Source organism: Notolabrus celidotus, chromosome 10 (assembly GCF_009762535.1).
Source record: "Notolabrus celidotus isolate fNotCel1 chromosome 10, fNotCel1.pri, whole genome shotgun sequence".
NCBI lineage: Eukaryota > Metazoa > Chordata > Actinopteri > Labriformes > Labridae > Notolabrus > Notolabrus celidotus.
Genome location: NC_048281.1, coordinates 15,966,296 through 15,993,135, shown reverse-complemented (window position 1 = coordinate 15,993,135; position 26,840 = coordinate 15,966,296). Strand labels below are relative to the sequence as shown.

General features: G+C 40.4%; 2 protein-coding genes across 2 annotated transcripts in view; both read left to right on the top strand.

Annotated features, from left to right (window-relative positions):
* The window catches only part of myo3b (myosin IIIB), a 65,631-nt gene extending 45,529 nt beyond the window's left edge, over nt 1-20,102 (top strand). The window contains exons 32-36 of the mRNA XM_034693981.1: nt 559-682; nt 12,888-12,988; nt 13,366-13,412; nt 13,787-13,938; nt 19,973-20,102. Of these exons, the coding sequence (XP_034549872.1) occupies nt 559-682; nt 12,888-12,988; nt 13,366-13,412; nt 13,787-13,892 (378 nt within the window). The 3' untranslated portion in view covers nt 13,893-13,938; nt 19,973-20,102. The remainder of the gene's footprint in view (nt 1-558; nt 683-12,887; nt 12,989-13,365; nt 13,413-13,786; nt 13,939-19,972) is intronic.
* Nucleotides 20,103-24,018: 3,916 nt separating this feature from the next.
* sp5a (Sp5 transcription factor a) lies at nt 24,019-26,245 on the top strand. The gene is made up of 2 exons (XM_034694110.1): nt 24,019-24,314; nt 24,703-26,245. Exons 1-2 carry the CDS (start codon nt 24,264-24,266, stop codon nt 25,780-25,782), a joined length of 1,131 nt encoding a protein of 376 aa, XP_034550001.1. The 5' UTR covers nt 24,019-24,263; the 3' UTR covers nt 25,783-26,245.
* The last annotated feature ends 595 nt before the right edge of the window (nt 26,246-26,840 follow it).

Genomic DNA, 26,840 nt, shown 5'->3' with positions numbered 1-26,840 from the left:
ATGTGAAATAGAAGAGCCACTCCGTGACTTGGAGCACATCACAGTCTTTGAAGTCTGATCCAATTTTTGCTGCTCACCATTTGATGTTGAAAGGATGAAATGAGGAAAATGTACAGTTTTTGCCAGTAACTCTGCTGAGCATATGTAAGATTAAAAAAGCAAAATCCTTTGGAGGATGTACTTAGAAATGTTAAGCAGATTAATACTTTCCTATAGCTCTTTTATTCAAAGATAAAATTAAATATGAGAGGAAGTCTGTATGAGCTGTTTTTCAGCCTCACAATTAAGTCAGTGTGGTGCTGTTTGCTAGGAGGTAGGGCTAGCAAAGGGGGATATGCAATTGCATTAGCATTTGATTAACATTGCAAAGCACATTAATGGGTTTGAGTTATATGAGTGCCAAATTGTAAATTGTAAATAAATGAATACAGCCTCGACATGACTAAATTGAAAAAACACACATTACGGGGCTTGCTTTAACTTGTGTCTATTTATCCACTGCTTTCATTGACATTGCTCTTCTGGGTGTGTTTTTTTTCTTACGCCTCCTCTTTCAAGGTTGGCCCCGACAGCCGAGACAGACAACTGAAAGACATCAAGAGAGACAAAGGCAGAGCAGAAGACAGTGTAACAAAGCCTCTCAGGGAGACAGCTAGACTGCGAGACATGCAGTGTAAACAAGGTAAGCCCGAGCACAGAGCTGGCGGGTGCAGGTAATTACACAAAGAGACAGCAGAAATCCTGCTTTAATGGATAAAGTGCCATTTTTAATACGGGGCCCCTTTCAACCTTTCATCCCAGCCAATCCTCTGCTGCCATTCTTCGTTGACAGCAAAAAGAGAGCAGCATTATGGGTGATCATTTCTGAGGTATTTTAATAACCCAGGTCAGCTCATCATAAACGTCTCATGGCAAGTGGGGGGGCTTTTTCGAAGTGGCACGAGCACTTCAAAGCTTTCGCTCTCCCGCACGGCGAGCCCTTCACTAAGGATCTCATCAATGACTCTAATAGACCTGCACAGTAACGGTGACAAGAAAATACACAAACCCTGATTTGTTGAACATATGTTTGGTTTGCTTTTTGCCCCAGGCGATGAATTACATTAATTCCTGCTGCCTTGAAGGCTGAGTGGGTGGCTGTGCAGGGGGTCTCTGATTACGGCCGTCACCACTGAGGTAGCCCGGGTAATGGGGGCCCGGCCCTTCATTAATGTTATTAGAGGGGTATGAGGTAGGAGATGGAGGTGAAATAGCGTTTAGCGGCGCGGCTGAGAGATTACGGGGATTAGACATGATAATGTAACACAGACAGGGCTCTCCAGCGAGCCCGGGATTAGTGTCAGCACACCACAGCAGGTCTGGGTTAGATAGCGGCTAATTCGGTAATGCTGCATACAGGTGACCCCCGCTCCCAGCCATCACTGCTGCTGAAGGGATGTAGTGTTTGATGAATTTATAATGTCTCAATGATGTTGGAGGGAAATGTTGCACTCAGTGCCAGTTTGGGGGCTTTTTTGCCCAAACAATTGTGTCGTTTTCTGAACACGAATTTTGAACATGCAGTCACCTTTTTGTTATTTTTGTTGTAGTTTGTAACCTAACTACTCTAAATAGGGTGTTAAGTCACATTCCTCTGCCCCTAGGATCCCTTAAAATCAAAATTAGTTTAAATAATTTCATGGAAATGTCCTACTTTGCATTGTGTCACATAATGCATTTGGTTTCTAACCCCTTAAATCTCCTGTGAGGAGTTTCTAACTGGATGTGAAACAGACTGATATTAATACTGGGGCCTTTTTATGACCCACAGAAGCTAACAAGACCATCAGCTTAAAGATAGACTATTTCTGTTTTGTTATTTTTAATGTTTGAAAGCGCTGCAGGGGGGTAGGAGTCACTCTTTCCACAGAAAAGACTGATACAATAAACGGTTAGAAGAAACATGATGAGATTTAATTTTGTTAAAAAGCACCAGTTACACATGCATACAACAAAGTCAGGAAAGAGATACAAGGTTGTGCTTCCTCCACAGGGGACACCAGAATCAAAACAAGCCAGACCTTCCTCACAGGAGCTTTAAGGCATGGTAACATATGTCCTGTCTTTAGTTATGGCCTCAGTGTGGAAATAAGTCAAGAGTTAGAGTGGAGTAGAGTCTGAAAAATGAAATACATTTTTGTTTTTCTTTAGAGTTCATTATTCTGTCCTTATGTAATTCAGGTCAGAAATAAAAAACTAAAATTTCAGCCTTTACCTGATGATAACTGTTTTCAAGACTTTTTCAAAATTACGTTTTTTTTTCTAAAATTAGACTTTTTGGGCTTTTATTACTTTATTTGGAGAGGACAGGACAGTGGATAGAGGAGGAAACTGGGAGAGAGCAGGGGAATGACATGCAGGGAACGGGACTGCAGGCTGGAATTGAGCCCGGGTTGCCGGATATATGGGCACGCGACTTAAGCATTAGGCCAAGCCTGTACCCCAAAATTAATATTTCTGTCAGAAACAAGAAAAAGTCAAGCTGATTACTTTTCTTGAATATAGAAAATACTTGAAAGGAGTTAACTTCAATTTAAAAGAAGTGGAAATTCTGTAAATTCATCAATTCATTGTCTGTTTCAAGAGCTTAAGATCCCAAGGACTGAAATAACAAGAGAAACTTTCCATGTGAGAACAGGGTTTATGCTGTCATCAGTTATTTCTGGTGTGGCAGGCAGTTCAAGCTTCAAAGGTATGAAGCAGAAACTGAAAGTAACCTTAAATGTTTTTGTTAATCATATCAGCATCACCCATTACAGTTAGTCAAACACTCTCATACCCTCTGTCTGTTGTTGGGTGAATTTAGAAGGTCTCTGTAGAGACTAAATCAGCCTCAGGCACATGTGACATTTCAGTAATACTCCTTTGAATGTCCTGACAAAAATATCCTCATCTGCCATGGGCTTTACTATCGCTTCACTAACCACACAGATTTTCAGGTATTCATCGTTGCCTCTTTTCCTGCCTCGTTTATGTTCCGAGGTCTGCTTGTGGCTCCGACATCTTTCAGGAAACCCCATTTGAATATGTTGAGGGAGGCCACGGTGGCTCAGGCACCCAGGGCACACTTTGATCCCTGCAGATCTGAGGGGCCTTTTTTTTTTTTCCCCTTGCGAGGTTGAGTGAGTCGTGGAAGCCTTGCCCTGCCAGATGTTTGGAGACCAGGCTCCTTCCTGTGTCTCATCCTGCTGTTGCCTCTGGTGATCGCATCCCTTTCTTTGGGGCGAGGGCTCAACCTGGAGTGTTTCAGGACACCAGTGGAGAGAAGAAAAAGAGAAATCAGAAAATTAGCCGTGGAAATCAAATTAACCCACCCCTCCAGACACTCACACACACTCCTACACCCTGCTCCCATTAATGCCAGAACACCAGGGCATGACCTGGAACCCCTCAATGGCTTTGACGGACGTTAGGCCTTTTCTAAGTGATTCAAGAAATCCTGGTGTTTGACGCTGACATGATCAGCCCAGTTTTTGTTTTATGTGAAACAAAGCAGGCCTGGGAGTTAGATGATGTGGATAAATGTCTTTTCCTCTGCATATCTAACACCAGGCTGGCCAACTACTCCCCCACTTTATCTAAATACCCCCAGTGTTGCAGTTTTTGGTGGAAAGGAAGCATGAAAGCACTTCTTTTGACTCCAGGCGCTCTCAGATGTCTTCAGCTTCAACCTTTTGATTTCCCATGTTTTTGTCAGTGAAAAACTTACAAATACGTTGTGTAGTCATATAAGCTGCGCATTCAACGCAGTGCCACCTCTCGTCACCTGTCTCCCAAGCCTGAATATTAACACAACATGTTTGGAAATGAGTCACAGAGGCGTGCGTAGAAAGAAAGCCTTTTTGCTAGCAAGCGGGCAGATATGATCAGAGTGGTGCTTATGCTCCTCAGCGTGGTAAACAGGATGGTGCTGAGGATCAGTCAGAGCTGACTTTATGGTTTATGAAAGCTGAGCTACTTATGTTAACAGGCTTTTTGAAGATTAGAGTTGTGGTAAACATACATGTCAAGAGAGAGACAGTGATAAAGTGGAGCCACAACACAGAGAGCAATTACTGGCGCGCCTCGGAAAGATAGTTAACCTGCTCGTTTGAAGGATGAGAGGGGAGAAAAATGAAAAGGGGTGCAAAGAAAAGTTCATGTTGACTTATTGGTTCTAGTTATGTCCCCTCAGTGCATAACACAGTGTAGTCAATAAGAATTGATTTTGTTTGTCGCCCTGAGCTCTCTTTGCGCTTTATAGCTGCTGCTGGAGGAGCTCGTTGGGAATGTGGGCACTGTTTTACCCACACTGAGGTCAAACCCTCCCTCAACAGATCACTTTCCTCTCCTCCCTCAGCTCTGAAACGTCTTCCCACATGTCCTCCCACAAGGTTTGCTGCCACCAGGTGCTGCTCCAAAACCCACCAACACAACCACCACCACCACCGCCAAAGTAGCAGCCGCATCACCATATCAACGCGCATCTGCCCGACAAACGATCCACCCTCTCCATGTTCTCCAGACAAATAAGCTCCCACCCTCTTTGCTGTCTCTCAGTCGTTTGATTGATCTGTCTGTCTCCACGTATCACAGCGTCTCGAGCGGATGCCTTCAGTTTTAGGCAAATTACAGGCTCGACATAGCGGCAGCAGAGATTTGGAAGGGATAGGAAAGACTCAACTTAACGGAAGGAGTTGCCTCTGTCTGACGCTACCTACGTAATCCTCTTAATGTCAGTGGGAGTAGTTAACAGGATGTACTTCCAAACTACTCATCATCACAATTCCAGCAGAATAATCTCCTCAGACATAAAATCAAGGTGGAAACGATACTCCAAGTTCTCTCTAGTTTTGCACATGTGGACTGACTCATTTGATGTAGTTAAGCAAAGTTTTTGCAGAGATAAAAACATTATCATTAGTTATTTTTATCTTATAAAACTTACAGAAATACCACTAAGCAGACGACAGAAAGCTTCATTTGCATATTTAATCTATTTTTGGCCTGATTTCCCTCCTCACTCCTACTCTTTACTCATCCTGTTAGGTCACAGTTATACATTACCTGTATTATGTCTCTGACAAATGATGGACTTCCACAAAGTTCAGGGTTTTCTTTTTTTTTCCCTCACACAAACATTTCTTTTGGAGTCAAAGTTCCAAATCTGCTGTCAGGGGAAATGATTGATTTCAGTGTGAAAAATTGGTTGTAAGTAACAACATCCTCTGCCTGCATTAGTGAAAACAGATGCAGGAACTACTCTTTTTCAACATTATCTGCAGGACATGACCAATTTTGGCTTATAATTTAAAGCACATGAGTCGCTCTCTAAGTATGATGTCCAAAATGACGAGAGCGGTAATAAATCTCTGAAAAGTTCTGGAAATCCTCCTCAGCTTCAGATATCTGTTTGGAGTCTTTGTTTGCAGCTGAGGACTAGTCTCTGTGTTAATGTTCACACGTGTGTGTGTGTGTGTGTGTGTGTGTGTGTGTGTGTGTGTGTGTGTGTGTGTGTGTGTGTGTGTGAGTGTGAGTGAGTGAGTGTGTGAGAGAAAGAGAGAGAGAGGAGACGGCTGTGAGGTAAAGAGAGGGGTCTGGGTTGCACATGCCTCATTTAGACATCAAAGGCCCCTGCTGATGATTTTTCCTTATAATCCATGCCTTTTGGTGCCTCAGCTCCCTCCATCTGAATAAACAAAGCCCGAGTGGTTCTCTGTGGTCTGGGAAAAGTCAGGTGATTGCAGCACGTGATCCAGGGAGTAAATCGATACATCTTTAATTTATTCCACTAAAAATCCCTTTTAGCAGCTCTTTTATGTTGTTTTCTGAGGAGCACTCTGATTTTCAAGGGATTTCAAAGCGGTATTTAGAGATGTAATACGAGTCATCTGCTGCTCTTTGAAAATGAAAGAAATACCTATCTCAAAAAGAATTCCAGCCCGTTTTATCTCGAGAAGCAAACATGTACAATATGTAAGTCTCACACTAAGAGGAGCAAACTCTGCTTGGCTCCCTTTTGATACGGAGGAATCAATATTGTATGAATCAGGCTGCCTCTGTATTCCCAGTCGACCATTATGCCTCCCCACCCCAAACAGCACACATTACCCACCATCATTTAGCAAACCCCCGGTGTGAGCCACTGTCTGACCCCTTCCCAGCACTGCCTGCCCATGTCCGAGCCGCACTCTCCTGCCAGCAGCCCTGGCAGCCTCCCGGCCTGTAATATATCTGCAGGAGCAGCATTCCTCTGGGGCTGGCCTGGATCAAATGGCAGTGATTTCCCAAACAGAGGCACAGAGATGGGAGGCCTGACCCATCCTCTGATCTGCTACTTGCTCTAATCGCTGCAGGTCAAAGTGGATAAACGGTGATGCTCAACCCCCCTGTGTCATGTTTTTGGGCTGCAGATCTGCAGCTGTAGATCCAGGAGCTGAGCCATTTCAGGCAAACATGAGATTTTCTGAACCAGGGTTGCAATTTTAATTTAAAGTGCAGCTTCAGATCTTTATTTTTGCTCTATTTTGGAATACACACATTGTAAATAGTAAAAATGAATTTGTCTCTACAGTTATACAAACAGCTTTTATAGTTCTTAGTTTTGTGCTTTCTTTTTCATTAGTTATTTTTAAAAAAAAATTCTACTTTGAAAATTGCCACCTTTTCTCTATTTTCTGTTATTGGACATTAGTTTAACACGTGCTTATAGCTAAACGCAAACATCAACACATGTGGACTGACTCATTTGAAGTAGAGAAGCAAAATCATGGTCACAATCTTTGTTAGCATTTTGTCATTTCTCGTATTTTTTAAAGGGACCCAAGATTAAGCACTGGGCTGGCTACATGGAATATGCATTTTGGCAAGAGTTAAAACCAAAGTATGGGACAATCCATCCAATACTGTTGAAATAAATTATAGTCTAGACTAGAGTGCATCATTGTGAGCATTGCTAATAGCATGAGGTAAACCAATGTAGAGCAGAATTTTTTACTTATTTGTTTGGGCACTTGCCTGCAAAAAGGATATCAATCTGGCAAAACTTTTCCCCCAAATCATCACTCTGTAGGCACTCACTATGTATACTGTCTAGCATTGGGGGGTCATTATCAAAACTGAAAACCTTTCTGAACAAACAAACACATACACACTTAGACCATTTTCTGTAGAAACAATGGACAGAACAACATCTCTTCCCTGTGAAACCAGAACTTCCAGAGGTTACCCTGCTAGCTAGCTAGCTGCAGTATAGCTCTTAAACCTTGCCTTCTTCATAATAACAGATGCAACATGGGTCGATGACTGGAAAATAGAAATACACTTCAAGTACTTTTTTCTTAAATATCCTTTCTGTCATATGGGTTAGTTATTATCATACGTGTTTATATGCAAGTGTTCATATTTTGAACAATAGTAGTTTTTATTAGCTATTTGATGTTAAAAAGATGATCGATTGACAGTCCTGTTGACCGGGGTTGAAGGCTCCTGTAGTGTTCTTTACTGGATTGGCAGGGTAGAAGAGGAACAGTGAGAGGAGTGGCTAACACAAGAGTCATTGAACTTTGGTTTACACTTTTTTTAAGTGTCTGCATCAAATCAAAACAAGCGTGTTCTGCTGTAAACTGTATCGATATGGCGGATCTTCAACGATGTATGCTAAGCTAAATGTGAGTTTTATTGCTGGCCGAAGGGGTGTGACGTCAGTCCCACAGCTCACCCAACCAGAACATTTCTGTGCATGCCTTGGTTCTACCAGTGAAATGTGTTAGCACCTATCGACATCGTATAATGGCATCACTTCTCCCTATGGGAGGAGCTAGAGACACGTTGAGAATTTAATATACAGTCAATGTTTCAGCCCAACTATAAATGTGGACTGGTGTTGACAATATAAACAGTAGTCAGTGATTTTGGATTCAGCCTTTTATATTTAATCTGATTTTAATTATTTTTGGCCTATATACTAAATTAAAGCTCCTGTGAGTAGCTTTTAGCTGGTTCTGAAACAGACTGAAATTAGTATTGATGCCTCCTATATGAGCTGCAAAAGTGAGCAAGACCATCAGCAACAATACTGATAGCCTCTGTATGGGAAATTTTGAATGCTTGTAACACCGCACGCCACAGAAAGAGCCACTGCTAACAGTTTCCATAGCACAGATTTACTGTGAGCGATACATTTGACTCTGTTGTAAGACAGCAGGATGAAAATTCTCATCATGTACAGGACAAAACCAGCAATGAGACTAAAGGTAGGCCAGAGGGGATACCAATACTGACACAAGACACAAGTTCCTCACAGTAGCTTTAATGTGAGTATCTGCAGATGAGTCAATTTACTACAGACAAATGTTTAGCTTGTAAAATCAATAAGCACAAAACCCATATTTTCAAACCACATTCACCAAACCTCAGACTCTTCCTGCAAAACCAAGCATGTTGTCAGATCATACCTCAAGTCAATCAAAATTAAAACAATACTGAGCAGTCATTAAACACTACATAAAAACATTGAAAACACAATGCTCAGGACATGAAGCTGTAGAAATCATGTTTATTGTTCACAGTAGGATAAATTAATTTTGCAAAAAAGATCATCTTTGAATTTAGCACCTGTATACAGTAAAAATAAAGTATAAACAAATATAAATGAGAAGCACATTACAGTGTAATCCACAAAATCAAACTGAAGTGCTTACAGTATCTACAATCATTCAGCCACAGCATCATGTCTTCGTGCTGGGTCAGGCCACAGGACTTCATCCTCATCACAGGCCACATTCTCTCTGGCCAGGCAAACCCCTGGCGTGCCGGATCCAGGCTTATATTGGTTTCCTAACATCATTAGCAACAAGTGTGATCAATTTTGAGTGGTTGTGTTTAAGCTGTGACAAATGTGTTTCACTTTTGCTACCTGTGCTTACCATTATGCAGCACAAGTGCATCACAGTGCAACATGTGTTTTAGTGAGTGAGAATGTGTTTGCAAGTTGTGTCTAACAGGTGAAAAGTGCTTATAGTTTTAACAAAAGAGTGACTGATTCAATACATTGGTTCAGGCCACTAAGGAATTTGGTTCAGACAATAGGGTTTAGTGTTTTAGCAATTGAGAAATACCCTAATTTATGCTTGCTGAAATTTTTTGTATAAAAAACAAAAAAAACCAATTATTTAGATGAATTCCTTTTCCAACTATATTGTTCCCTAAAAAGATCTGGTCTGTTGTCTTTGATGCCAGAGTAATGGATCTGAAATAGAAAGACATTCAGTTGTGTCTGAATTAAATGCAGCTCAGAGTCTGCATTCACTCTTTTATACTTTTTTAAGATAAACAAAAGCCATAAACAGACTCTGCCTTCTTTTTTACAGTATGATTACATTTTGTAACCCAGTTCAAGGGCATTTGGCTTCATTGTGTGTGTTTGAGTGCTTTGATGCGATTTCAGGGGAATAAAACATTTGCTTATCAAATCCGTTTTGTGCATCATTAACAGAGCCCGTCCTACATAGAGATATTCTGCTACAACAATGTACGGATGAAATGTTGTTCTATTAGTGCTTGTTGGTCCTCTGTTTTTACCACATGTTGTGAGGTTACTTAGTTCATTGTATTAAATCTAGCAGCACTATTGTACATTTTTATTCATCATGCTTTATTTAAAGAGGGGCATTTCTGGTGCAGCTAAACCAAGCTACATGTTAAAAGAAATACACACGGCAGTTTTTATTCACAGTTAAATTCCGCAGTACACGAGATCCATCCAAATATCCTTAATATAATCAGGGGTGACAAGAATTCACAGTGGACGGTTTGCCCCTCTGAGGCTCAGAGAGATAAGATTCACGGTAAAAGTTGGCTAATATCTCAGACCTGACAGGAACTTTCTGGGCATTTACAAAGTGTGACTTTAGTAAACCTGCGCTGGTTTGAATAACATCAAGAAAGCTGAGGAAAGATGGAAGGGTGGAAAGGGAGGTGGGGTGTGGGGGGGGCTCACTCTTTGATGTATAGGATTGAGATGTGATGAGGTCTGTTCAAAGTGAGTACAAAGTAGTGTTAAGATGGAAAAAGCAAATGCAGCTTTAGTCAGGGTAGAGAAGCCGAGGTAGCAAGAGATGATGAAGAAATGTCCTGTCTCACCCCAAACGTAGGCAAAGAAGATGAAACGTTATCTGACATTAAATATAGATGCTTCCTTGTAAAGGTGTCTCGGCTTTAAAAACCCACTTTTGAAACCTATAAATGTTGAAACCCTGTGTGCCCAAGCAGAATAACATAATAAGCCTTCATATTGTCTTGTGTTTGAATATTTAGGTAACAACCACACGTCTTGTTATCTCATTGAGACATCTATAACATATTGTTTCTGTGGAGTAATGAATAATTCATTACATTTGGAAAAATCTGGGAAAACATCTTTACCATCTGCTTAAGATTTTGTCACAGACTGAAAGAGAGCTGTAGAGAAACAAGCATTCTATGCGAGAGGGTTCAGATCACTTCTCATGTTTCACAAAGTAGCCACAGCTCACATTTATGTCACTAGATTTAGAGACCCTGTAGATCAGCTGAGTCAGTGTTTGATTTTTATTAGGTTCCTGCTTAAGTGCCCACATGGTGAAATGCACTGATAGGACAGCTAATAGTTACTATTTACTTGAGAGGGTCAATAAATTACCAAACAACGCTAGATATTTGGGGGAATACCCTTTATTTAGTTTTGTTGTCAAGAGTTTTATGAGTAGGTAGATACCAAGTGGCAACCTCCGGTCTCAAAATATGAAACCCATGCGGAAGTGTTATAAACTGGCTGCAGAAACACCGGAAACCACATAGACACCTATTCAAAAAAAACGATATTTGCAGCATTAATAAACATGTTTACAGAACTGGTTAAAAAAACAGCTTGGCTCTACGTAGATAATTTCTCTATCAGCACACACTGTACGGGGGGTGAATTTATTTCTAACGCAACGGTTCAGAAGATATTAAGATTACGAGTTTTTGCCCAAATAAGGACATGACTGACTTGACTCCCGGACGGGAACACATAGCTGTTGGCTAAGAGGCTCAAACTCTGCTCCTTTACGTCACACTCTGCCTGGTTGAGTTCCGCATTTCCAATATGGCTGCGCTCAGGAACAGATGGGTGACGTCACGGATACTACGTCCATTTTTTATACAGTCTATGGTAGATACCCTTCATGCCTGTACACAAAACATGATCTCTGAACAAGCAGTGCTGTAGCTTAGCTTAGCATAAAAACTGGACTAGAAAGAGAGGGAGCAGCTAGCCTGGCTGTGTGAGAAGACAAAATAAACAAAGACCAGCACTTTTAAAGTTTTACAGTTAGTGTGTAAACCCTGTTTGTTTAATCAATACTACAACTAAAGTGAAGAGTTTTTCATTTATTGATTTAATAAGCACAATGTAATGTGGTTATAGCATGCTAGTCTGATATCTGTATACTGTTATTTTGGGTTATTTACAGTACTTTGGACAGAACAAGGCGAGTTATCGTCCTCATGCTTCCAGTCTTAATGCTAAGAAAAGCAGCTGCTGGCTATATGTGTAGACTTCCACAATGAAGTGGTGATTTTCTTCATGTGATAAAAAGCTGTCTCTTAAAATGACAAAATATTTTACATATTATTATTATTATATTTTAGTGGTTCTTCTCCACCCATTGGTTTTCCTTTAACTTCGGTTGCAATACAGTACAACGAACACTACCTGACCTTAATCTTTTTTGGCAAATAATAACTTGTAAACCATGAAAATTTTGTTTGATCAAATGTAAGCTTTAGTTGTGCTTGTGAACATCAGAGAACTGTCTTCAGCAGAAAAAAGCACCTTGTAAAGACTATCTGAACAACTCCTGACAACCCTCCTCATTAAACTTTACATCAAGAGACAAGAGTCCAACCTCAGCAGAACTAACAACGTCTTGCCACATTGTTTAACTCCTCCTCAAAAAAAATGTTTGAGATATTAGATAGAACTGCAGTAACTCTACTCTAAATGTTCCAGATTTTCTGATCTTTTCTTTTTAATGAACTTGACTTTCTCTCAGACTTTGACGATGATGATCAGCACATTTTATACTGCGTTCTCACACCCAGGCAGTGTTTTTTATACTCATCTATCATAGCTGAAAAAAATGAAAAATAGATATATTATTCTTTTTAAAAACTGTAGCATTATTTAGTTCCATTAGAATAAGATTTTTTGGGTTATTACATTATATTTACTTACTACTTCATTCTCTCAGTATGTGGCATTTCTTAAAAACAGTAATGTTTTATCTCTTCAACATGCTCAAAGTACATTATTTGTCACAGTCACGGTTATTATAGTCAGTTATTCTGGTTTATTGTCAATGTCTCTTTATTAGCTTTTTGTTTTAAGATTGGCTAGATCTGATCTGAGTCTGAGTGTAAATAGATGAAGCATAACTTTCTCTCTTTTCAGGGGTTTTGGTCAAACAAACAAAGATATAAAAGATGCTTGAGTAGGCTGAAACGTAGCCAATCTCACACCTCCCTTTGCAGCAATTAAGAAAACTGAGCTGTAGTCTGCTGTGCACCTGTGAAGAGAGATATAATTTGACAAACTTCATGTGTGCAGAGTTAATGTAATGTTAAAACTGTTATTGAGTCAGCTCATTGACGATATTACATAATCTTAATCCAAACCAAAGTTAATTGGAAACGTTTCTGCCACTTTGTCACACGAGGGGTCGGATTTCAGAAAAAGTCAAGAGCAGAATCTGTTTACTGCCGTTGTCATCGCCATCAGTGTCATGTTGGTGCTTCTTGTTGTTTTGCTCACTTGGATCACTGCCCTTGTTTTTCCTCTGTTGCAGGTCCAGTGATGAAGCTGCAGCAGAGAACTCCTCGCCGGCGGGGCCAGCAGCCCAAGCTGCTCAACAGCCCCGAAGACAGCCTATACTACAACCAGCTAAATGTGAGTTCAAAGTGCCGATAAAGGCCTTTGTCTGACTTTGGTTCCACATGATAATACAATTAAACCTACCTGTGCCAGACCCTGGAGCCCCACCCCCACGCTTCTCTGCCTCTTGTCTTGAACATGTGCTTATGCTCTTTATCTGTTGCTTTCATGTCAGGATGTCTGCCTTCACGGTGAATAATTGATGTGGTTTATCAAAGCTGAGCAAGATGCATGCTTCATCAGACTCACTTGAGCCCTTTGATCAGAAAAAATTATGCTGTGACTTCTGATATTATCAGCATCTGCTCGCATTCAACACAAAATCACTTTGAATTAAAAATTAATGACTCTCTGCTCATCTTTTGACTGTGTGCTCTTGGCCCTTTCCTCAGAGAACCATGGATTACCAGGGGAGCAAGAGGAAGCCGAGAAAACTTGGGTAAATAACTGCTTTCCTACTTACAGCGGCTCTAAACAGAGCAGGCCCTTTGTGGAATAGGAGAATCCAGAAATGGAGTTGTTTTCTTACAATGTAAATGGAGAGACGAAAATAACAGGCTTTTTATGAGCGCTTGCTCTGCGTCATTAGAGAGGGGGTTACATATAAGGGCTTTGTCAGCATGCTAATTTTAATTGTTTAAGTTCTGACCTGTACTATAAATGACATCCTGCTGTAGATCAGATGCTTCAGAGATCGCCTCATCTCTGTATCTGCAAATACTTCTTTTTAGAGATTCTAAAAGTCTACTTCTTCCCATCAAGCCTGCTCTGTATCCCAGTATAACTCCTCACTCCTCTCCTCTCCCATCCCAGTCAAATCAAAGTGCTGGATGGAGAAGATGAGTACTACAAATTACTGTCAACTGTGGACTCCATCCCCGAGGAAGTACGCGACCGCCCCCCCTCCCACCCTTTCTAGTGGGCCTCTCGTCAGTCAGAGCTGAGCCTTACAACCATGTCAACCGGTAAGACAGACGCAGCAGACATGTAGACAGACACTCCAAAGAACATGCTCAGTGTTGGATGTGCTGTGGTATGTGGAGCGAGCAGCAGCAGTGCAGAATAAGCGACCTGTACATGTGATGCCCTCAGCTGTTCATCCAACGTGAACAGGAAAATATTATAACAATAGTTTTATTTAAGAATTTAAAGCTATAATGCTTGGTCATAGTTAGATTATATTATTTAACTTTAATAGTCCTGCACTTGCTTAAATGCTGCCTCACAACAAGTCAAACAAAAACAATATTATATTCTTTTATGTTGTTTTACAGAGGGCTTAAATTCTACACAGATGTTGCATTAATAAATTAATAAATCACATCACATGCACTACTTGAATATCATACGATGCTCTGGGAAGGTGTGTGTGGGAAAGGGGAATGTTTCATTAATAAAAACTGTTTGCAAAGTCACAAAAAACACTAAACATTCATTCATGGTTTACATGTTGTTGTGTCAGATGTTAAAGTTCTATGACAGGGCTGCAGTACACAATTATTCCTCTTGATGTAACTTATTATTATTTTATTGATTTAATTTTTGGACAATGTAATGTGAAGAACAAAATAATTGTCTCTTGCCTTAGTGAAAATCTGTTGTTTATTTCAGCCCATTTAATTTATTATCATATGAACTGCAGGAGAGCAAACACAGCTATTCATTTATTTATTACTGGCTTTAATCAGAGATCTGGATTTTAAAACATCATAATAGTTAGCTTCTTATAAAAACATGATTATGGATTATTCTATCTCATTTGACTTCTTTGTTATAGTTTTAGCTTTGCACATCTAAGAGGCGCCTCATCTTGCAGGCGTCTCATGTTTGAACCTGACTTGGGAACATCTACTTTTTAACATTATGTCTATTGTCTAAGAAAGATCCAGAGACAAATCCTCCTGAAACCCCAGACTCTCAGAACGAGTTCTCCCTCAGCGAGCCGCCTGTAGTTCGAGGGGCTTTGTGCTGTCTGAGTGCTGGAATCACCACACATAGCCTCACAGACGCAGAGCTAGACCTCACTTTGAATTTCACCCTAAATACAGGAATTTTCTTTTAAGATGTGAAGTGTCGGAAATGCAGGGCTGGCGAGTTGATTTGTAGAGCTTTTTTTTTTTTCTTTTCAATTTGCATATCATTTACTGCATCTCCCTTTGTTGACACCCGAGGGCCTGAGAGGAGATTTTGATCTTAATAGGAAGAGTAGGGTGGTATGACTGAGGAGCTCATCCTCCTTATACTCAGCGGGGAAAACATTAGAGCTCTGCCTAGATAGCTAGACTGGCTTCACTTCAGGTTCACAGAGATCCTGGTGGGTTTTTAAAGGGGCCCAGAAGAGCCCATCAAATTCCACTGCTCAGGACTGTGAGGGTCAGGCTCGGGTCCAGACTCTGTGCACTGTCTCGTCACCTAAATATCAATGATTACATGTGTTGTTCCGACTTTTTGAAGCATGTGGAATGAAAGACATTTCACCAGGCTCCTTTTTGTATTATTCAGCATAATTAAAACAAAGTGCAAGAAAAATATAAAGTGATAAATCCCTCCAAGTCAACTGCTTTTACCACATGACAACACTGTGGTTTAAGTCCTGTCATTTCTGACCATAACTGTCCTGTTTGTAGTGCTGAAAAGCCAGAAAGCTTGTTGTGGTATGGTAAATCCAAATTTCTATAAATTTTACTTGTTCCCTGGAAGCCATGAAACCTCAACAAGTAACCATCCAACAGTTTCAAAAACTGCATATCAAGAAAAAGTCCTGTATTACCATCTATATGTAAGTTTACAAGAAGAAAAGCTGACTTAAAACACAGAATTTTATGCTAAAAACAGCCACTAATACTGCTGAATTATTATCTGCTCATCATTTGATTATTATGATGCATTTATGGATGTCTTGGCAGCAATTTATGCTGTATCTAGTTCAGCTGGAGCTACTTTTAAGTTGCACTTTGTTGGGTTTAATCTGCGGTAATTGTATCATAAAGCTCATCATAGATTTTGTACACGACAGTATCATCTGCAAAGAAATTATAGTTATTACTTAAGTAAATTGAATTGAAGTGGAGTGGAGGTCTAAATTATGACAGATAATGGGGATATAAAAGTAATGTGCCCAGATATGTTACCCACAAACACTATATGCACAAGAAAAGCCATTATTCTAAGAAATTTGAGAACAGTGAATAGAAAATTTAGTTTATGTAATTTTTTTCATGCTGATACATCCTGGTGTTGTCTGAGGTTTTGTTTTAATTATCTGAATACTGTTTCTAAAAAAGAAAGTAGGAATCAGCTGTTTTCATGGTCAAACTAGTACAACATAACACATAATTAAGCTGTATCTCCTATAAAGCCCTATGCTATTCAATATATTGTCATATTGAACTCAGTGTAAAAATTCAAAGAGTAATAGCCTGGACCAGTGGCAGTGTTATAATGTGGTGTCACAGTTAGTTCAGAAGCATTTCACCTCCGGTCGTAGCCACAGATCCTGCCATAATTAAAATCCTGGTTGTGCATCACTCCCTTGCTGGGATAGTTGGCTCCTCTGAAGAGCTGTCTGAAATAGGTCACCCCAGCACCCTGTAGTGCATCTTAAAAGTACACTGAATCAATTAAGTGTGATCATGCTCCCTTGATTATTTTGGCCCTGTTTTTTTACCACGGAGAGGAATTTCAAATAGGCTCACTAGTTTGAATAACAAGGTTGGACTGTGGTGACAAATGGTTCCAGAGTGGGTGTTTCTTCCCCTGTTTTTCTCTGCCAAATTAACTCCCTGGCTGATTGCCTGCTTTAGCATATGAGAGGAGGTGAGCGGAGGTGTGTACATAATTGCCTTGGTTAGCTGATTATGTGTTGCAAAAGGCAAATGTTATGAAATCCTGTCATCATGAATGAGCCCGTGTTTGTTGGACTCCTGGTGGTCTCACAGGTCAGCAGGCTGGATGCTAACTTGCTCCAGTGTCATGACAGTTTTCCAAGGCCTGACACCTGTGTTTTCTTTAATACGTCTCTGTAAATCCAGCTCCCTCTTGTTTTTCCTCATTAAATCTGACAACATCTGGTGCACCAGACAGGACTGCTTTAATGTGGCTAACATTACTGCTGGTGTTGTTCTTGACATTTTAGCTATTTGCCTCATGCGCAGCACTTTCATTAAAGGACGGCCCCCAAACACTGTTATCAAAGTTTTAAAAACCACCCTTATGAAAATCAGCCGAGCTGCAGCCTTAACAAATGATGAAAAGCTTTTATTTTCCAAAGAAACATACTTACCTTTTCACCTAATAGTGATGTCTCACTTCAAAGAGCGAGCACGATTAGGCCAACATTGTCCTGTTTCTATATCCTCTGAGTTCAAAGGGAAGGCTTGAATACCTGTATTTCATGTGAAGCCTTTTCAAATACTGTTTTAATGCAGTTTACGTGCTTTTGGAATCCAGATGTGTCAGTTTTCCACCACAGTGGGAATGTATCACTATATGTGATTGCACTTAAAGCTTAAGAGCTGAGGAATTAATTCCCAAGCTTGTTTTGTAACAGTTTTTGTTCCCACCAACTTCAAGGATAGCAAACTCACAGACATCTAGAATAGCTACAAAGTTAGCATTGTGCTGGCTAATGACTGGTACCAAAGAAAAGGACACACATGAGCATCAGCCAGATGTCAGAAGTGTGTTGAGGGCTCTGAGTTTAAGGACATTCCCCAAAGAAGACATTAATAAAAAGAAAGCTGGTCGAGCCGGCGAGGGACAGAGAGAGAGAGTGAGAGGCACAGAGGAAGGAGGAGATAAAAGAGTCTGTTGAGTACATACATCAAAGGTCTCTTAATGACAAGGGATGCCATTAGGGCTACAGTGGCTTTTGTTTCTGCTTCCTCACACCTGCAGTTTGTTGAGGGCGCTTCATGCACTGTTTTGTTGTTAACATTTACATGAATATAAAACACATGCAAGAGGAGATAAGAGTTTGTCTCCAGCTGCTAATCTTAGCAGTGACCCAATGTTTTGGTCAGAACTGCAGCTTCCTCCTCATTTGCAAAACAGAGATTTGAAGGAAAAGGCCTTACGTGGAACAATAGTACCAGTATGGAGAAGCTGTTATCCTGTACAGCATGAAATTTATTGACTTAAAAGTTTTCTTGGTGCCTCCGGTGTTGGAATAGGATTCGACAAATCAGAGCGTGAAATTGTGATTAGCCTCTCTCAGTTTGTAGACGGAGTGGGGCACCAGCAGCCTTGGCATGGCCAAAGGTGTAACCTGTTTTGTTTTGCCCCGGTGCTGCTTTCCCAGATGGTGGGACCAGCTGCCGTTGAATAAACGCTGGACGGGTAACAGTGTGAGAATTACCACGGCCTTGTTTCAGTTTGGGATGTGTTACAGAAAGCTTGTCTTTTTGCCACTGCCAGGAGGAGAAGGGTTGCCTCACCTGGTGTGAGACCAAAAAGCTTTTGTGATAAGTCAGAAGAAAGTAATGTGTGATTTTAGTATTCTTCAAAAGTTAAAGGGAGGTGTGGGATGCACTGTCCCCTAAAATCCTCTGCTTACATAATATCCACGCTCTCTTTAAAAACATGTCTCTTGATGATTTTGAGTTGGTGGAAATTGATGTGAACGTCACACATTTCTTGAGGGACGTTGTCTTTTGAAACATGTTATTTTAACATTTTTCATATTGATTTAAGGGGGTGAAGGTCGATATCTCCAAACAGTGTATCTTACTTTGACCAGTATTTTTTAATCTTCTTTTAATGTTAAAAAATTTAAATTTGAAAATATTTCCAAATACGACATATCTATTTCATTTCCTTCCATTTATATGTTTTCACTGAGCCAAGAGGCAACACCTTGTTGTGAACAGTTGGAGTGTTTGTGTATGCCAGTAGTTCAAATTTCCCCAAATTACATCATTTTGTACTAAAACTTGTAAGAAGCATGCAGCAGCTCCTGCTCAAGTGTTTTGGAGCAATAACACCTGGAAAGGAGTCAATAAAGTTAACTTTTAAATGTTAATAAAATAAAAACCTGAGCAACCTGTTCCCAAAAGCTTAGAAAATCTGAATGTTTATGGATAGTGTTGTTCATAGCTGCAGAAAAGTGATGATTAGAGATCTCTTTATTGTACCAGCACTGCAGGCTGTGAGCTCGTACATCATCATAGAGGGGGAGACTTCTCCTCTTTAGGGCTGGATTATTGCAGTCAGGGTGGGCTGAGAGAAGGTAAAATGACCTGTCCCGCCTTACTTGACCCCAGGCCAACCCTGCACACTGCCAAGGCTTTGCTCTTTGCTCTTGAATATGCAGAGATCTCCGGCTTCATAGGCTCCGAAGAGAGAGGGAAAGAAAAAAAAAAAAAAGAGTTGTATCACATTGCAGGGAAAATTAGTGAGACCAAAGTTGGAGTTTTTGTGTGTTGGGGGCTGCGAACAATGGCAGCTTTCTGTCAGACAGCAACTTCAAAGGTCCGCTGAGTGACTGCTCTGAGTTATACTTTGTTGTAGATCACTGAGGAAATTCACAGATGTTTTCTCATACGAGACACCATTATAGCGGCTCAAGTACCCAGTAGCCTCGAGCATCTTTCCCTCTCTCTCTCCAGCCCCCCACCCCCCACCCCCCTCTCTCCCACACACTCAAGCGCACTCTCACTCTCACCACCCCCCACCACCTCCCTGCCCTCATCCCCAACTCTCTGATATCTCTTGTATGAGACAGATGTGGAACCTGTTTTTTTCTCCAACTGTCCGGAGAATATGGAAAGTTAAAAAGAGGTCCGTGTCGTGGCATTGCCCCCTGACTCTGTCAAATCTGCTGCGCTCACTGTCAGGGAGATCAAAATGTCAAGATCACATTCAGCTCTGCTTTCTAAGATCCATTTGGTCTTAATATAATAGGTATATAATCATCCATCCAAAGTGATATGTGATCAATCATAGTAAAGATTATTTTAATGCTGCATAAATGTGAATGCAGTTCTTCTCTTTCCTCTACAGATTGCCTTCTTCAACTTTGAACTGGACCTGAACCAAAATGAACTCAACATTTACATCTATTGTACATTTTTATTTATTTCTAATAAACTGCTGTTTTATATGACTCAAATAAATCTGTTCAAACAACTGACTTTTGACTTATGGTGTATATTTTCTCATTTCACTCATTACTCCTTTCTGCAAAACTATGACATAATAATAAAAAACATTCTTTACACTCAAAAACATTATACCCATGGCTTTACAAAGTTTTATCTGAGTTTGGATCTGTAATGTCTTTCATTTTTGTTGCAATCATGTAACACAATTTCAGATGCTCTTTTTTTTGACACAGTGACTCTACAATCATGACAAGACGTTTTTTATTGTTTGAAACCAACCATATTTTAATATTGTAAGTTAAAAAGTGAAGCTAATATGACACTTATGAGCTACGAATCAAACACTCTGCCCTGGACAACCGTCACAAGAGAGTCACCTGTTGAACTTCTTTAAAATCTTCAGTATTCTCTAAAGTCAGGGGACTCCAGGTCTAATCAAAGCAGAACTGTAGGAGCCACAACCTGGAGAGCACCAAAACCTGACTTGTAGTTTTTGCCTTTTATGCCAGAAAATAGCTTCAACTTTAATGTCCTGCTTTTTACAGTAAAACTGTTTAAGTTTTATTTCCTCTAACTACTGCAAGATAGTGTCTTCTTTCGTAGATATTCTGCCAATCCTTGAATGCAGCTTCGTACGTGCCTCCAACTCGTAACAGTATTTCTGATCGACTCTCTGCTTAAAGCTTTAAAGTACTGTATGTAATACACGGAAGCTACAGACTTATTCCATGTTCAAATCTTTGGGAGTACAGGTAGAAAACTACTCTAGTGGGGGTTCCTCCAGGTTAATTTTCCCATCAAATGCCACCGGAATAAAATCTTTTAGCCAAAACTACTGCTGAGGTGACCCTGTAAAACTTGAGGCATGGCCAAAAGAAGGTAAAGGTTTGGAGCAAGTAAATTACCTCGGGGATTGGACATTGTGTGGAGCCCACAGTCATGAATTTCTTACAAACTATATCAAAGTCCTGCTCAGCCAAATCCATCCCTCAGCTGGAGTCCCATTGAGATGCATTAAAATGTAAGAAGTTGCTTTTGGGGCTGAACCGGGTACCTCAAAGGAAGATATCAATAATTTTGTAACGCTGATGGTTCACAAAATTCATGCAGTTGTCACATATGGCTGAAATTTTCCTTTGCATGGCATGACAGCCCACATGTAAAGCTGGTTTATGAGGAAATCCACCCTAAATCAGAATTAACGTCTGCTATTTTTAATATCCACACATGGCTGCTGCTGTTCAGGATTCTAGGAAAGTCAGGATTCAGTTTTAGGGTGAATTCTCCCTTTACTTTAACAGTCATCTGCTTTGACAGTGAGCAGATTACAACATTTGACATTTATCTGACATTTAAACCTGCAGGAAAAAAAACTAGCTGACAGTATTTTTCTGCACAAAAACAAACTTTAGGAGTACACTGTGAAAATGTTTACAGTAGTGATATCTGAGCTGGTCAGTGATGGAAATTGTAACAGCTAGCTAACTGATTTCGCAGTGATCAGTCATTTTTCAGTCCACTCAGTTTCTACCTGTTTTGTGCCCAGCTGTGACAAAAACAAATGATTTAATTCTCTGAAAAGGCATCTTTGAACAGGATATAACACTTAAACAGCTGCTACATAAATTATCCGTTTATCATTCATTAATGCTTTATGACTCACTTAATTAATAAAAAAACTACAGGGTTGCTTTACGCTTTCGCTGCTGCATATTGTCTTCCAAAATAAAAGCCCTTTCTAATGACTGATCAACATACTGCAGACTTAAAATGCTCAGTAGAAAGCGAGAAACCAAGGAGTGTGTATTAATATTTCACCCACATTTCTAACTAAATTATTACTCAAATAGAAAGGATAAACACCCGTTGAAGAATATTTCACAACCTGGCAACCCTAACTTGTTCTTACTGATCTATAAACCATTAAGCCCTTTTATAATTCTCTTTTCACCTGTTTTAAGATCCTTTTTGTCAAAGTCCTTTGATACCAAAGTTCAGAAATTGAATTATAGACACTAATGATGCACAATATATGAACAGTAATTAACAGCTTTCATGATAGTAAATAATTTATAAATGCTTTTCATTGATAAGAACAGGGATGCAGTTGCTAAGCTGTGACAAAGCTCATTAGCACATGTTGATCCTTTCAGAGATGACATGCTTTCTGTTTCTGTTTGGTTTATATTATAAATGTGAATATAATATTAACAAACACCTCTAGTCTGCAGTGTGTTCGTGTTCATAAGTCACAATTTAAATGTGCTTTTAGATTAGTGTTACCTTGTTTTCTTGAAGGATATACCTTTGCATTTTCACATTTGGCAACCTGAAACTCCTTCCTCTAAGTTTCTGGTTAGATACTGTAAAGCATTAATTCATGATTTATAAGTCAAATAATTACATAACTTTCAAAGTGTTTATAAAGAGGCTCTATCATACTGTGGTAAATAGAAATCTTCCACCCACTCATTCAGAGGTTGCAAACGTGACTTCTCTAAGACGATTTTCCAACAAACATGTGTGGGAGTAACTTATTAAAAAGCTACTTCAAAAGTACACACACACACACACACACACTCTCATGTCTAAACCACAGATTAAATACAACTTTGCTCATGATTCAAAGTAGCGACCTTGCTGTTTACTTCATATTTTCTGTTAGGTATTAGAAAAATCTCCCACTGCTATCATAACTTGATGTAAACAAGGTTAATCTCCACTAGTTTTTTTCCCAGTCAACAGTGTGACTACACCACTCCAGTAGCCAGTTTTTGTAGTTTAACATGGCTCCAGTTCAGCCCAGCAGGACTCCCCCTTTCCCTCATGACTGTGTGTAAAGCCGTGGGAGAGGACTGGGAACATTAATCCCTTCAAAGGAACAGATCTAATTCAAAATCTGCCGCTCCAAACTAGTTGAGAGGACAGTGATTGTTTCTGCAGGGAAGCCAGATAAAGATCAGAGGGTTGATATTGAAAACTGCAACTTCCATTTCGGCTGCTCTGCTGCAAAAGTTTGGATTTTATCTTATGAAAGCTTCATACTTTTGCCTTAATGTTCTGAGACAAAAAAGGTCATAATATGATATTTTTTGCAAGTTTAGCTTTTGCAATGAAGTGATCTCACGTAGTAATACCTCAGTTTAATTTGGGTGCCTTAGTGCCTCAGAGAAACAGCTTCTTTCTGTATCTTTGTCCCCTCGCATATCCACAAGTTTACAACATAATTGAGACATCACCATTTGCAAGTGCTGCTTTTGTCACCTGACTTAAAACAGAGGTTTCCCTTTTGTGTCATGTTAAGTAACATGTTTAATGTGAGTTTTCTGCAGGGAATTTACCCTCAGGCTGTAGGACCTTGCTTTTTCTGATGCTCAACAAAGAGGGAGAAAAAAAAAAGAAGTAAGGTTCCGATAAAGCAAATGAGTGAAGAAGAAATACTTATTTAAATAATTCAGAGAGGGCATAATTAAGTGTTTAATGCCGTGTTGTAGTTCAAAGGCACAACAAAGAAATTTTAATTCAAATTAGAAATGTAAAAGAGACGCAGATTGTGCAGAGATGAGAACTTTGTGTTGAGTCACTTGATTTGGTCTCTTTCCTCCATCAAACAGTCTCTTGGAGATCTCCAGAGATAACAATGTCACATTGTCACATAGGGTTCTGCTACAAATCCTTAATTACAAAAAGAGGATCAGATGACTACAGCATCCAATACCGGGGTCTCCAGGCGGCATGGGGGTCTTTGATCAAGAAAATCCAATTATTTGTGTATATACATTTCCCACATAGTGATTACTTCATTAATTGTCCCGCCTTTATCTCCTCCCTTCCCATCCCCCCTAATAATCAGCTCCTTTATCCAGACCAACAAACACACCATAGGAGCTTTGTGGATTCAAAGGATTTGCTTTCCCCTCTCAAAGAGCCGCTATTCTTTGATGATTGGGCAGCGGCAAACTTCAAAGTAATAAATCTTATTTCTGACTGGCTGGCGGCCCACCAAAGTCCTTATCAAATTCTAAGAAGTGATCCCTCACTCTTCAGATAGAGCAAGGAGATCTCAGAGAGAGGAAGCAGCGAGGAGTGAAGACCTGCTCGACGCAATATTTTACTGCGAATGCTCACATTTATCTAAATTAGCTGTTCTTTTTTATTTGCTTTCATCGAGAGGGAGGAGGACGTTTACCATGGCAGCAGTGGCTGTACTGCGGAATGAAACACTCCAGGCTTTTCTCCAGGTTTGTGCGCAAGTTTCTGTTTACTTTATACGACTTTAATAACTTGTGAACTCACTCATCCGAGTTGATTTACGGCTCGGTTACGAGTCTGAAAGATAGAATGAATCCAACCCGTGCTACATTGATGGTCCAGTGTCATATAATTTAATTACTAACGTTAATTGTTTGCGCGTAAATGACTTCCTCTGCAACATTATAACAACTTTATGTCACATCATCAGGACTCACGCTACAGAGTCATTTGGAGCAGATAACCGAGCTTGCCTTTTTATACGACTGCTTTATTATTGTTTGAATATTAAAGCGTGTCTCATTATCCGTGTTTTTGCCACGCAAAGTTTGTTAAATAATGATTCTAATTCAGAAAATGTGTGTCTCGGTTATTCAGGATCGCACTCCAAACTCTTCTCCAGAGAACTCTAAGCACTCTCCGCTGGCTCTCCTGGCTGCCACTTGTAACCGGATCGGGCATCACCACGGATCCAACCACACGGAGTTCCTCCAGGTCCCTTACGACCCCACTCTGGGCTCTCCTTCGCGCTTATTTCACCCGTGGACTAACGAGGGGAACCCACAGAGCAGCCTGGCAGGCAACACTACTTTCGGACTATCCTCTAAGCCCCAGCTGTCTGCGCACATCCAGAGCTCCTTCAGCTCGCATCACGAACTGCCCCTCACCCCTCCGGCGGACCCCTCGTACCCCTATGACTTCTCCCCCGTGAAGATGTTACCTTGCTCCATGCAGTCTCTGCAGTCCACCTGCCCTCCCACCTACGTCCCCGCTGTGAGTTACGCAGCACCAACTCCCATCCCGCCCGCGATGCCAAGTTTTGTCACGGGACCGTCCGGCCTCGTGCACCACCAGCAGCAGAGACAGTTGTCCCCGAATCCTGGAGAGGATATCCCGTGGTGGAGCCTCCAGCAGGGGAACCATGTCAGCCACTCTTCCGCCCTGGGTCCCCATCGCTTCCAGCTGCAGAGGGGCTTGGTTCTTGGACATACGGACTTTGCGCAATACCAAACGCAAATCGCAGCTCTACTGCACACAAAGTCCCCTCTCGCGACTGCGCGGCGGTGCAGGAGGTGCAGGTGTCCGAACTGCCAGTCCTCCACGTCCAGCGACGAGCCTGGAAAGAAGAAGCAACACATTTGTCACATACCGGGCTGCGGGAAAGTTTATGGGAAAACTTCACACCTCAAAGCCCACCTGAGGTGGCACTCTGGGGAGCGGCCGTTTGTGTGCAACTGGCTCTTTTGTGGCAAAAGTTTCACCAGGTCGGACGAGCTGCAGAGACACCTGAGGACTCACACGGGGGAGAAGCGCTTTGTGTGCCCGGACTGCTGCAAGAGGTTCATGAGGAGTGACCACTTGGCAAAACATGTGAAAACTCACCAGAACAAAAAAAGCAAGTGCCACGACAAGACACTCGACCACGTGAAAAGGGAGGACACGAGGAATATGTTGTAACACACATTGTAGTCGTTTGAAACAGTAGAAATCACTCTAGTGCAATACAGTCAGTCCTTCATTAGTACACAGTGAGCTGCATTTCTTAAATACCTTTTCATTCTGTTGGTTGATTTCTTACACCCTGACAATAGTTTCTAACATTACTGGTCTGTGTAGCACATTTGTGTATAAATATAAAGTTTCATAAGTTAATTTGGGACCATTGAGAAGTTTTAGATCATGAGTTTGAATTCACTGTCTATATCATATCAAGAAGACAAGTTTTCAACTTGTGTTTGGATCATTGTCTTCGGTGGAAGATTTCACTCCCCTGTAAATTATATTTAATAGCTTTTGTTGAATGAAAGTGTCCGTTTTTTGCTCCATATGGGGTGTTTTTAAGCATGCTCTTGAAAAGATCTGCTATTGTTGATATGACCCAAATACTGTGTGAGAATAAAGATTATAACATTTTCTTCAACTCAGAATAATTTATGTGAAATCATTCACTTGTTATGACAAATCAGATTTGAGGTCAGAAGTATTTCTCCTAAACGTTATGATATTTAGCACTGTGCGTTGTTAAATGTGGTCAAAGTTTGACAAAGTTAAACAGTTCATCTCTTTATTCACTTCTGTTCTGTCTTGTGAATTTAAAATTTAAAGGATTAAGGAGAAAAAATGACTAACATTTCATGTCCAGCTGTTTGAGATTATGAAAATTGAATAGCTCACCCAAAGTAGAAATTGTTTGATATTTGAGAGGTGGAGAAATGACAGAAGTTGGGCCAGACAGGTTTCGGAAATATTCACAGAAATTAGACATGCAATGTTTAAAATAAAAAAAAAACACAACACAGTGTTTTGAAAGTAAATCACAGTTATGTCAGAGCTAAATGTCCTGCGCCACCTTAGTAAAAACTGACTGAAGCGGGTCGGAGAATCCTCTTTATCATAGGTATACCTGAGCGTACATAGGCCAGTATTTAAAATACAATTATCATATGTAGTAACTCCAATATATGTTAAACAAGTTATAAAAATGTGCTCTTATATTATTGAAATATGAAGGAATC

Bases quoted from the DNA above. Each gene is read 5' to 3' on its own strand.
- sp5a (XM_034694110.1), top strand. From the start codon at position 24,264: ATGGCAGCAGTGGCTGTACTGCGGAATGAAACACTCCAGGCTTTTCTC. The intron at 24,315-24,702 runs GTTTGTGCGCAA...TCGGTTATTCAG, and splicing joins CACTCCAGGCTTTTCTCCAG to GATCGCACTCCAAACTCTTC.